Source organism: Anabrus simplex, chromosome 5 (genome assembly GCF_040414725.1).
Source record: "Anabrus simplex isolate iqAnaSimp1 chromosome 5, ASM4041472v1, whole genome shotgun sequence".
NCBI classification, from domain to species: Eukaryota; Metazoa; Arthropoda; class Insecta; order Orthoptera; family Tettigoniidae; genus Anabrus; species Anabrus simplex.
In genome coordinates this window covers 197,641,458-197,655,050 of record NC_090269.1, presented here as the reverse complement: position 1 = coordinate 197,655,050, position 13,593 = coordinate 197,641,458, and the positions used below count along the sequence as shown (strand labels likewise).

Below are 13,593 nucleotides of genomic sequence, written 5' to 3'. Positions count from 1 at the left end.
GGACTGGGTGTATATGTCCGTCCCAACACTCTCCTCATCATATTCAGACAACATACTACACTACCAACCACCACAGAAACACGCAATAGTGCTTACATCCCTCCATAGAGGGTTGGCGTCAGGAAGGGCATCCGGCCGTAAAAACAGGACCAAATCCACATGTGCGACGCAGTTCGCACCCGCGACCCCACAGGTGTGGGAAACAGCGGCAGGAAAAGAAGAAGAGTACTTTAGACAATTCATAATAGTTCAGTGGGTACACTTAACCTATCACCATGACGAATAGAAGAACCAAGTGTGATGACTCAACCGTTATAGCGTGGTAGTTTGTGGACCCGTCACTGGGAGCACTGCAAACGACGGTGTCCAACACGTAGACCGGCTTCAGTAGACCGGCAAACCATGTGTAGGAAAGTGCGGGAGATGTTATTGTGCGAGATATTTCAAGTCTATAAGTTGAATTTTCTTTGCTTTCATTTCCTAAACTCAGTTCATTGTGTGTTGTGCACTTAAAGCACGTGTGTTATGTGGCTCGATTAAATTAATAGTTCAACATGCAGTACTGTTTTGTGCCTGGGTGTAAGTCAGGCTATGGTAGAGTAGTTAATGGTATTAAGATTCTTTTCACCACCGAAAGATATAAATAAATTTGAAAAATGGGCCAGAGCTATTCCACTGAAGGATACTGTGTTAACGCGTAATAGTAGAATTTCTCTGATGATTTGATAGTAAAATCAGATCATTTTGTCGTGTATGGTGAAAAAGTGGTTATGTCTCGTGTGAGATGGAAATTACGCCCAGGAGCAGTGTCTCACATTTTCCCTAATTTGCTGAAATACCTTTGAAGTGAGATTAAGTCCCGTGAAACTCCCAACAGGAAAAATAATCTAGACACCACTAGGAAAAGAAGAAACAAGATTGAAGATGGGAGTGCATCAGCGAATGGAGAATTAAAAGATCAGTCTAATGTTGATCAAAATTTGGGTTATTATTCTAGTGTGCTTTCTGATGCCGAAAAGACCTTTCCATCACCATTCGTTTTAGATTCTAGTCGATACATTTTGAAGTTTTAATTTTAATTTGCATTTCATTGCACCTAGTACCATTACGGGCTGATGACCTAGCTGTTAGGCCCCTTTAAACAACAATCATCATCTTTCTAATAGCTATATCAGTGTTTGAAGTGAGTAAATTTCTTTTCGTGAGAAAGCTCTTCCTTGCTCGTGCTAGTCTGCATGTTATTTTGTCCTTCTGCCATCGTTAGTTATTATTTTACTACCCAAGTAACAATATCCCACTACTTCTTTCTAAGTTTATTAAGTGTTCGCTGTGTGCCCATTCTCTACGTTACAATAATCAAAGTACATTTTCAATTCTCTCCGAAATAACAGACTCCGGTTCAAGCAATAATGAAGTGTTTTAATACGCCCTTCGAAAAGTATATGTGACATTCTTTTCTAGGCCGAGAAAGTAATTCGTGAAAACTGAACTCAAAATCGATGTGGGGCGAAATATGTTTGATTGTATCGATTCTATAGACAAAATTTCAGTTGATCCTTCAGGAGCTGGCTGTTGTCTTCAACATGTTATGGATGTAATCCCCAGACTTGTTTATCATTATCTGAAGTGCCGATTTTTCTTCAGAATTAAAGAAATCCGGCGAGATTTACAGTCTCGAACATCCGCCAAATCTTCACGCAAGCTTTCGAAAGTCCAGTAACGGACAAACTGAGTTGGTGTTTGTTTTAATATGCTGGGAGTTATGTGTTATTTATGTATATGTACACTCTAATAACTTGTGCTTTTCGCAACATGTGATGAAGGTCGTAGCTCTTATTTCCCTGTATGATATTTTTTCATTGTTCTCTGCCGTGGTATTTTAATTTTACTCTCTCTTTTTTTTATAAAAGACAGTGTATATATTTATCAGTTACGGAATAATACGTTTCCTGTGTCACCATTCCTAAGGCTAACTAATCGGTATTGTGGACCTACCATACTCCAGCGCTGTCTGGCGGGGCGCGCCTGAACTCGATGAGTCATCACACTTGGTTCTTCTATTCGTCATGCTATCACATAACCTAGCAGTACTTCCTAACATCAGGCTGCTCGAATTAGAATTTTACAATATTTAACACATACTATTGCTGAAAATACATCCTTTACTGATGCGTTTTCATACAGTTATGACTTTTAAACACGAACGAACACCTCTAATAACACTGAAATAACAACAACGTGCTACGAAACCACCATGTAAACAAGACTCGTGCCTACATATCGCTGCACTAAAAAACTGACGTCATCACTATGGAACTGTCATGTGTAGCAGGCCGGAACTTCGAGTTGGCCGTGGCTTGACCGATAGAAGCATCACGAGTGCCCTCTGCATGTGTTCATAGATCGATGACAAACTCTTAATTAATTTTGTCTTTCTGTTCAGATAGTCCAGAAAATGATAAGATATAGCTCGTTTTCCAACCTTCGTGGTAACAGTTGCATTTTCTGTGCACACTCCAGACCTTATGTATGGTATGTGGGTTCTTTGCTGCCGATATTCTTTGAGTTGTTTATATTGTAGCATTGTGCTAATATGGTTTCCCTAGTGGCAAATTATGGTTCATCGTCAGATTCAGGAAGTGATACAGATTCTAACTGCGATATAGATACAGAGAAACATCTTAGTAGCACAGTCGAAAAGCTTCCTGGACCTGAGTTCGGGACTGGTACTACGTCAACGATGAAGACCTCGGTGTTTTCAAATCCATTTGCAGAAGCTGAAATGGCTAAAAAGGCCATCCTTGAGAAACATGTAAAAATGACTCCTACAAAAGATGAGACTAAAATGATAAATGGGAGAAAGATATGCTGGAATTTCCGAAAAGGGCGATGTAGATTTGGCCACAAATGTAAATTTGCTCATGATTCAGATCTGCATGCACCAATCTCGGAAGAACAGGATGGGAGTGATGTGGTAAATAGTACACAATTTGTGCTCGTATCGCCAAATGCAGCGATCCCGATTGTAGAAAACGAACTCAGTAACAGCAGTGAGAGCACTAATTTGGGTAATAAAATGAAACGTCCTGGAATACATCAAACTCTGATACCAGGAAAGAAAGTTATGAAATTACTTAAGAGGCAGAAGGGTACGGGTGCATCTTGGGTGATGTGAATAAAAAACAGAAAATGGCTAATAAGTTTTCTGTAGAAATATTCTTCGTGATTTAACCGAGTACTCATGAAATTTTGTGCTGAATTTTGAATGTTTTTACAGTGGTTTCTATGAATTACAATTTTATTATCTTATTGATGTGTAATTCTAAATAATTTTATATCATTAATTTCTTCAAAATAATGTTTTAGTATTAATTCCTTGTCATTCGCATTAGGCGAAAGTGAAGAAACATTACTGATGATACCCTTGGAAGCTGGAGGTACCTATGGTGGAAGTAGCTTTTGATAACCGTGAAAAGAAATTTTTGACTGCACGATGATCTCATTAGCGTTTGATTTCTGTGTACATTGAAACGATGACAGGTAGCATGAGTGATAATGATTTTTTACTTGTGTGTTAGATGTCCCGCTGTCATCTTTTATTTACTGTTTTACGTCACACTAACAAATACAACACGTACAGACCTTATGGTGACGATGGGAAAGCAAAGCGATAGGTGTGATAAGGAAGCGAACGTGGCCTTAATTAAGATACAGCCCCCAGCATTTGCTTGGCGTGAAAATGGGAAACCACTGTAACGGTTTGGGTTGAGTTTTATATTTACACTATGATAGCATGCGACGGTTAGCTGCTTCTCGAATATGATTGATATAACCATTCATACGGTATGCAATATGTGCTAGGCTCATCTATCCTATCCGACCACCGTTGGTCAACTCTTGTTCTTTTCCGACCCAACGATATTAGGTTTCCGAGGCCTAGGGGGTCTTTCATTTTCACGCCCTTCGTGGCCCCTGTCTTTCTTTGACCGAAATTTTCATTTTTCGAAGTGTCGGATCCGTTCAATTTTTTCTCTCTGATTAGTGTCACATAGAGGATGGTTGCCCAGTTGTACTTCCTCTTAAAACAATAATCACCACCACCATCACCGCACTATAATAATAATAATAATAATAATAATAATAATAATAATAATAATAATAATAATAATTGTTACGGAGATATCCGTGGTAGGTAGAGGTGAAAGAAGGTGCGGGTGTGAATGGGTTTCAAGCTACGAATTTAACGTGCAATGTAAAATTAATTTAAAATTTAACTAGGTTATATTTTCTTTTCAAAAACAAGAGATAACAATCATAACAGGTACAGAGTAGCAAAAATGTAGGTACAATATTACTGGATTCGGGCTCAGTGCCCTTACTTCATAACTCTTGGGCAATCAGCCCCGCCTTACTCCAAAAAAATTTTTAGCCAAGGAGCAGAAAGCCCCATTCATGCCCAGGAGCACTGGCTCCAAACATTACACATAAAGCCTGCACGAGGCATACAGAAACAAATTTCAAAGAGCGATCCGCTCTCAAAATTGTAAGCCTATCACAAGGCCACACCAAACTCTACCTTCAAGCTGTCCTCTAAGGACGTATTCACAGGGGTAAAATACCCAACCTACTGAGGTCTATTACATGAAAAGAAGGTTGATTACATGACCTCTAAAATAACAATTTGAGAGGAGGCGAACTTGCACTCCTAATACACTTTGTTTTTAAAACCTAATCTGGCTCTGGGCTACTAACGCAAGGGCTAATCCCATACTACAGAGGTGACTTAGAGAAGAACACTTTACATTACATAAACGAAGAATAGTTTGAGAAAATAAGTTCACCTCAAAACAAATGTGAGTGGGAGCTCGAGAGGGTTAGCACTCTCTATCCCAATATGTAGCTTTACAAGAAAAAGATGAAAAGAGTAATTACATTTTAGGAGAAGGTTACATGATGGAAATGCTTCGAACCCGCCGCGAGTGTTAAACTGCCGACCTAGCAAGAAAGGAAGTTATTAATAGGCAATTACCTGGTGTTGAACGGCTGAAGAAGAAAGAGGCGCTTCCCGCCTCCTGCTATGTACTTAATACACTGAAAGATGGAACAGAAGTGGCCCGGAGACCCCAAAATCAGCAGTTTATATACTCTCGCGGAAGTTTCTAGGCGTTAGGGGAATGAAAAACACCCGCCCACAATGTTTTTATTGGATAGGACCCCGCAACAGATACAAGTTGGGGGAAGATACACCAGATTGGTCAGAAATTACTAAAAGAAATTCGGGATTGGATAAATCTAAAACAAGGGGAAAAAGAGGGGTATACAGCCAACTTAAACAATAACAGAAAGAAATTTAACAAGAAACAAACTTTTGAAATAAAAATTTCTCCAACAAAATAGTTCTTTGACTCCGCACTAGGGTGCGCTATTGTTGATCTTCAGTAGTGTCCTCTAGAAGAGAAAGTTCACACTTCTTACTTCAAGCGAAACAAAAACACATCAAAAGTGACACAGTTCAAAAACTCAAAATTTTCCACGTGGTGACATCTTCTGAGAAAGTAGAGAATTAATAGAATAGATAAAGTCCAACCTTCCTCCAGAAGAGGAGTTTCAACTGGCGCAACTTTTAAATAAACGGTGTAGAGGTGTACCGCCCGGTACAGACCTCCCCCCCCAAAAGTTCCTCCAGGGGTGACACATGAAATCAGTTTGAAACAAAGTCCAAGTAATGATGTTGATACGAAGATAGATAGCAGAAGCATTTACAAGATTTCTTAATTCAGTTTCAAAATGTTGTTGTTGCAGGTGAATGAAAGTCTTTATGTTTGTAGAATTTGAATTTCTGAAGATAAACTTTTAATACTTAAAGGTGAAGAAAAATTTTGCAATGTCCACCAAATATTGTTGTTGAATTCCCAAGTGTAGTTATTGCTTATGGTGACTGTCCATGTAGTTGATGTAGATTGAGTCGGATGGCCAGACCGGCCGTTGCAGCTTGCGTCCAACGGAGGCCGCTCGGACCCCTCAAGTACCCTGAGATACCGCTCGCCCGCACTATGAGGGGAGCAGAGGTGTTGAAGTACGCCGCGCCCGCGGTGAACAGATACAGGCTGCGGGCATGTAGCAGGTCGTGCGCCGCACATCAGCCTTGGCCGGGAGGAGAGCTCCGGCTCGCCGTGCACATGTCGTCCTCGCTGGAGAGGAGGGGGCCCATCCCCCTCCCCAGTCGCTGCACGGCGCTGCGCGGCTGCGGGGGCGCTGAAACATTAAAGCTAGGCGGCAGAATTGTGTTGGACAATCATCTTCTTTGAGGGTACAGGCTTGTGGAGAGGTTGAGGGGCCAGCGGCGTGTAGATATCCATGGCATTTACTATTATGAAGCCACAGTGTAAGGTGGAGCAGGAGACGGGAGCGTGGTAATGGCCGTGGCAAGAACAGGATGGCAGTTTAACGGGTCGGGGCAGGTTTTACACAAGGCTTACATCTAAAACCAAAATATTACAGAAGGGGCAGAATGCCTTAAAAGTGAAACTCAAAAAAAAATATAACCTTCATATCCTTTCAAAATAATATGAAGCAAGTTAACACAGAAATTACACCGGTTTCACCTGGGACAGGTGAACTCTAAATATCCTCTCGGAGGCTGGATTACTTAGCAATAAGGTAACCGGCGTAAGAAAATCGAGAATGATACAAGGCCCATGAAATCTGGGGGCAAGCTTGCCCGCGGGAACAAAATTTTTGACCATAACCTGGTCACCTACCTTCAAAGTGGTGGGTCTCCGTCCACGATCATACCTTTCCCTAACCTTTTCATGAGACACTTTAAGATTGGCTTTAGCCTTCTTACAAAGATCTTTAATGTTATCCGGATCTATTGTCTCGGGTAGAATGTCATTCAAAGACCAGAGGTTAGAGAGCGGCGAGTTGGGAACAAACTTGAACATCAAAGAAGCTGGAGTAAATTTGTGTGATTCATGGACCGCCGAATTCAAAGCAAAAGCTAACCAATGCAGGGACGTGTCCCACCTAGAATGATCTTCATGATGATAGGCAATAAGTGCGGACCTGAGATTACGGTTAACCCGTTCAGCCAGAGATGGTTGAGGGTAATAAGCGGAAGTAGTTACATGAGAGATGGACAAGTCAAAACAGAATTTACGAAATAAATTAGATGTAAAAGCCTTAGCATTATCAGATACAATATATTGACACGGACCAAAAGAAGCAAAAATAGAATTTAAGCAAGTAATGGTTGACTGAGCGGTAGCCAGCTTAGTCGGAAATAACCAGGAAAATCTTGTAAAACCATCTACACACACAAAGATGAACTTGTTGGCATTACCCTTTGACTGGGGGAAGGGTCCCACATAATCAATATACAGGCGTTCCATGGGGCGCGACGCTTGATGAGAAGACAAAAGGCCTACTTTAGTGGACATGGTGGGTTTACTGATCAAACAAGATTTACAAGCTTTTACAAGTTCCCGAATTTCACCGTCCATACCTTTCCATATGAACATTTCACGAATCTTTTCACGAGTTTTAAAGATTCCAAGATGCCCCCCCAATGGGGTCTCATGATAGTATTTGAAGATCATAGGTACAAGAACCGCTGGAACAACAACTTTCATCAACTTATCATGCCTCGAAGGGCAACATAGAACACCATTCCTCAGAACATAAGGGACAGCATGTTCCCCAGAAGAAAGGGTTTCCATTATCGGAGCCAGCGTAGGATCTTCACGTTGGTATTTCTCAATATCCCTAAAAAGCATGGGAGCATCTGTTAAGATGGCATTAACACCAGATAGTATGGACTCAGAAGGTGATGAACTGTCGACCGGTTCGTGGGTCTCTACGTCGTTATGAAACATACGGCTGAGTCCATCAGCAACAACATTTTCGGTACCTCTGATATGTCTAACATCAAACTGGAAGGCGGAAATACGAATAGCCCAGCGGGCTATACGACCAGTACGACGCGGTCTACCTAAGACCCAGCTTAAGGCTTGGTTATCTGTCTCCAGGTCGAATTTGACATGTTCCAGATAGAGACGGAACTTTTCTAAGGCGAATAAGACTGCCAACCCTTCGAGCTCATAGATGGAATACTTGGCTTCTTGAGCCGATAGAGTCCTAGATGCATAGGCGATGGGACGCCTCCCTAGTTCAGTCTCTTGAAGAAGGACTGCAGCTACCGCTGACGACGACGCGTCCGTTTGGACGATGAATTTCTTCGAGAAATCAGGCATAGCAAGTACAGGGGCATTACAGAGAGCTAATTTAAGATCTTCGAAAGCGGCTTGTTGAGAAGGTCCCCACTCGAATTTGATGCCTTTCCTACGAAGAAGGTTTAAGGGCGCCGCTCTATTAGCGAAGTTAGGAATAAACTTCCTGAAGAAATTCACCATGCCAATGAACCTGGCGATACCTTTAATGTCCTTGGGAGGTTTAAAATCACGGATGGCCTGTGTTCTAGAATGATCGACAGCTACCACATCGGGTGACACAATATGCCCTAGGAATGACATAGAGGGCTTAGCAAAGGCAACCTTGGACAGCTTGACAGTTAACCCAGCCTTACGAAGGCGATTCAGAACTTCTCGCAGATGATCTAGATGTTCTTCAAAGGTTTCGGAAAATACGACGACATCATCCAAGTAGTGATATAAGTACTCAAATTTGATGTCGGAAAAGACCCTATCTAGTAGCCTAGTGAGCACAGCTGCCCCCGTGGGGAGCCCGAAAGGCACGCGGTTGTATTCGTATAAGTTCCAGTCCGTGGCAAACGCTGTAAGATGTTTAGACTCTTCGGCAAGGGGAATTTGATTATAGGCCTGATTCAAGTCCAAGATGGTGAAGAACTTGGCCTTACGAAACCATGAAAAGCAAGAATGAAGGTCGGGAAGGGGCACAGATTGCAACACCACCTTCCGATTGAGAGCCCTGTGATCAATGACAGGCCTGAAGCCTCCTTGGGGTTTCGGGACTAGAAAAATAGGCGAAGAATACGCTGACTTAGAGGGCCTAATAATACCATCCTTCAACATCTGATCGATGATTTCTTTCAGAGCCTTCATTTTAGGTGGAGATAGCCTATACGGTGGAAAACGGACAGGAATCGAATCCGTGACCTCAATTTTGTATTCAATAAGGTCAGTAACACCAAGAGTATCAGAGAACACCTCGGGAAACGACTGACACAGTTTCCGAATACTATCAGCCTGCTCCTCAGGTAGATGTCTAAGGTCTAACAACATCTCATCCTGGGTAGGCGAAATAGATGAACATGATACAGAATTACACTTTAACAAGGGAATTCTACAATTGGACGCAAATTTGAATGTGCACGACCTACTCTGGAGATCGAGCACCAGACCAGTGTGAGAAATGAAGTCCGCTCCCAATATGATGGGGCAAGACAAGTGCTTAGCCACAAACAGTTTGATTTTCCATGTAAATTTAAAAATACGAATTTTGACCAGTACGGAACCTAGAATTTCTAATGGCGATGAATTAGCCGAAACATATTGAATAAGAGCTGAGACATGGTCAGGTAGTTTACAAACAGATTTCAATTTAGAATACCATTCAGCCGAAATAATCGAACAAACACTGCCTGAATCTAAAAGAGCTGTTATAGGCTCGTTATTTAACTCAATCTTAAGAAAAGGAACAGGTGCGGGGGTATCCGCCGCAATCCTAAGACATTCTTTAGGGCATTCAAAAGATGAATTTGAAGGCTGATTGTTCTCTGCATTTACAACCTGTTTACTAGGGGCTGAGTCTCGGGAAGATGGATTAGTCGGCTCAGCCGACGCCACTAGTCACTTTTTATTATTGGCATAGCTGGAATTTGCACCAGAAGTTGAGCAGGAGGGGGTGCTATTTGAGTTTGGGCAATTCTTGGCGATATGTGAGAAGGCCCCACACTTAAAACAGCCTTGTGATGACCCTGCTCCATTCCTTGTCCCACTTGACTTGATCAGAGGACACTTATTCCGCAAATGGTCAGGCGACCCGCAAGCATAACATTTACGGGGATTGACTGGTCGGCGAGGTGGAGGCCGAGTGTTACTAAAGGAAGGCGGGGGTTCTTTCGCGACACGCAAAGAATCGGCGTATCTAACTCCTTCCGCTGAGACGGCCAATGCTTCAAGTTCAGAGAAGGTTTGCGGACACGCCGCGAAACACAAATATGACCTGTAGGATGGCGAAATACCTTCTACAATAGCCTGTACAATCTGATCTTCAGGAAAGTGCAGAGCAAACACCCTAGTGTAGAATTTGATATCTTGAATGAAATCAGCCAAGTTTTCATCCAAGCGCTGTACACGGTAATAGTACTTCTGAATCAGGGAGGACCTGGCCCTAGCCGGGATGAAGTTCGCTAGCAAATGGGCATGGAAATCCTCAATAGATGATTGCTCGGCAATGGCTCTTACTATTTTATCTGAGAGAACCCCAATAGCATAAGGATAGATAATTTGCAAAATTTGACATGGGGAAAGAGAAAACACAAGGGCATGATCCTGAAATTCCACTAAAAATCTTAAAAATGAAATTACGTCACTGGTGGTATTAACGGAAAACTTGGATATACCTCTGAGCAACATTGCCAATGGATGAGGCAAGCTGCTAAACCCGGGCGACATAGTAGGTAAAGGTTTCAATGGCAAGGAAGTTAATTCAGCACGTACATTGTTCAACGATGTGCGGCGTTCAGACTCGTTGTCCAATGGGGCAGAGATAGTTTGAGCAGCAACGGTTATCCTATTGACTTCTCCCTGAGGAGGCTCTTCCTCGTTACCTACATTCACCGTGGCGGGTTGATCAGTTTTGGGAGGAACTTCGCCGGTTAGCAATTGAGTGACCTTATTAGACAATTCAAAAATAGTTTCAAGGAGCGTATTAGCTTGCTTCCTCTGAACGTCATTCACCTTCAGAGACAACAGATCATTAACTCTATTTGAAAAGTGATATAATCTGCCTTGCACACGCTTAATTTGGTTAGGAGACGGATCATTTTCATCAAAAAAACTAACTACGGAAGCTAGCCCAGTAATATTCTCCGTGATCGTGGAAAGAGAGTCGTCAATTTCTTTATCTCCCAAATTGGGGATGGAAATGGGCAAATCAAGGGACTCTCTAAGCTTGTTAGTGTCTATTGCAACCGTGCCTCCAGATTGAACGTTTCTGATAGTTAACTCGTATATCAACTCCTCTTTGCGCAAATAGTTAAGGAGGAGAACATCGCGAGGGCCGGACATGATGACAGAACAATTTAAAAAAAAAACTCAAAAAATTCCAGCAACTGAGAAAATTGTTAGAGTTCGAATTAAAGCAATGTTTAGCCGTCAAAAGGGGCTAAATTGAGACCCATTCAACCACGCTCTGCTACCACTTGTTACGGAGATATCCGTGGTAGGTAGAGGTGAAAGAAGGTGCGGGTGTGAATGGGTTTCAAGCTACGAATTTAACGTGCAATGTAAAATTAATTTAAAATTTAACTAGGTTATATTTTCTTTTCAAATGAGACAATATTAAATAATGTGAGCCTCCCCATTATAACCATTTTGAACTGGCCCTGCGGCCTAGAATAATTTGTGTCAAACGGCTTACGCCAGTATACCTTTTTTTAAAGTTACTGTAGTCAGCGGGCCATTGTCTGGTCTTGTGATTGGTTGCGCATTACTGCGCATGCGCCCGCCGGTCGACTACCAGGCTAGACTGGCCTGCTTCCAGCTGGCCGACGCGATACTCAGTTCGCTTGAGGCAGCCATGTTGAGCTGGTGTGTATTGGTGTCCGGCGTCATGGAGTGTTGGAGTACCAAGAAACCACCGTAAATTGAATGTTAACGGGGATTTTCCCCAGGTAAACTAGTTGAAGACCTCCTGCCTTTTCTTCTGAGCGTTTTTTGGATTTATTTTTCGTCTGGATACTTCACAACGAGGTCTGGATCCCGGTGGCTTGACTGTATTTCTTCGTCAACAATGTCAGGTTAAAAATTCTTCTCATTTCTTCATCACCTAAGGTACGTACCAGTGTTTGACACACTTTAAACGTCGTCCTGAAGAGGATTTTGATATTTTCGAAGATTTCTGGAAAAATAATAATAATAATAATAATAATAATAATAAATATTTGGACTTCGCCGTTAAATTTATTCCTATTTGCGTGTGTGGTATCGAAAATCTGGAAAACTGTTTCGGCAACTAATCACAGTAATGTGGAAGGTTCACCATGAACTAAATTGGAATTATTAATTTAAAATTTTACTGATCTACTTGGGCATTTTAAATTGTAACTTTCTTTGTAAACCAAGGTACAGTCTCCAAGGTACCGAACCTTACCTCTTTCGGCTTTCTGTTTGCTTTCCTGTGTTTTGTTTTCTAATTCGTTTGGTATGTTTTCTTCCCCACCCCCCCCCCCCTTCTGGGGTTTGGGTGAATTTAATTATTTTCTCTGGCCTGTTTTTCCTCCGTGTATTAGGAGGCCTTGTTTTTGTTTAGTGGTTACCTTGGCGACGGTTCGGGTGTGGATTGTTGTCGGGTGAATTGTTGTCCGGCGTGTTGAGCCTGTGTGGACCTTGAATTATATATTTCGGGGTCGAGTGTATCGTTTACTGTTTAAACTAATTTGTTTATTTTCTCCTCCTTTTAATGTTGTGTTACCATTTCCTTGCCCCGCGTGAGGAGGTATTTTAACGTAAAATTCTGTTTGTCTTGGAAACTGTCCTTGGTGGTAACTGAACGATTTCAAATTTGGTAATTATGAGAAGCGACCGCGTTGAAGATCCATTTTATTGAATAATTGTTAACTTAATATTTTTTTTAAAAATTTATTTAACTATCCGTGATCGATCACATTTAATTTAAAGGTAACATTTATGTAAGAAAGTCATTTTGTTTCCCGTTGTTTTCTGATCACATTTTATTAGGTACGGAGGTCTCCCTTTCTTTCTTGTTGTTTTCATAAAGTTCCCTATTTTTAATCTGTTAATGAGTATTTATTTTCCATTAATTGTTATTTAGTAATGAATTAATTTTCTTTAAAACCCCACCTGGGTATATTCTAATTTATTTTACTTATTGTTAATTTCCTTTTCCATTTTTCAACCTTATGTTGATTTTATTTACATTTTGCCATTACGTTTTAAAAATAAACTTAGGCTTTATCATCTTAATAACTTGGTTTGTTACCTACCTTTTGTCCTTCCATTAAATTTTTTTTTTACTTCATGTAAATGCTGGTTTTCATTCGCCACGTTCGGTGGAGCACTGCCATTGTTTTTCTTGTGCTTTAATTTCCTCGGCCTTTAGTTGTCTTCCTCGCTGCTTCCGGTAAGTTATTTCTATGATTTCTTGTTTTTAAATTGTGCTTGAACTTCGGTGTTATTCTTCTTGTGCCCATCTTCTTCCTCGTGTTCGCTATTACTCCCATTTTGGGGCGGACACGCTAACAACCTTCTCACCAGGGTCTCTATCTCTCTCTCCCCCTCTCTCTCTCTCTCTCTCTTTCTCTCTCTCTTTTTCTCTCTCCCTGGTGGATAAGGTTTTTCACCTCATCACCCCTAGGTGGTACCGGGGTCC

At 41.5% G+C, this 13,593-nt stretch overlaps 1 protein-coding gene across 1 annotated transcript; it reads left to right on the top strand.

Moving 5' to 3' along the window:
* The first annotated feature begins 2,593 nt into the window (after window positions 1-2,593).
* Window positions 2,594-3,175, top strand: LOC136874434 (uncharacterized). Its single transcript, XM_067148067.2, has one exon. It carries the CDS (start codon window positions 2,594-2,596, stop codon window positions 3,173-3,175), a length of 582 nt encoding a protein of 193 aa, XP_067004168.2.
* Window positions 3,176-13,593: the final 10,418 nt, after the last annotated feature.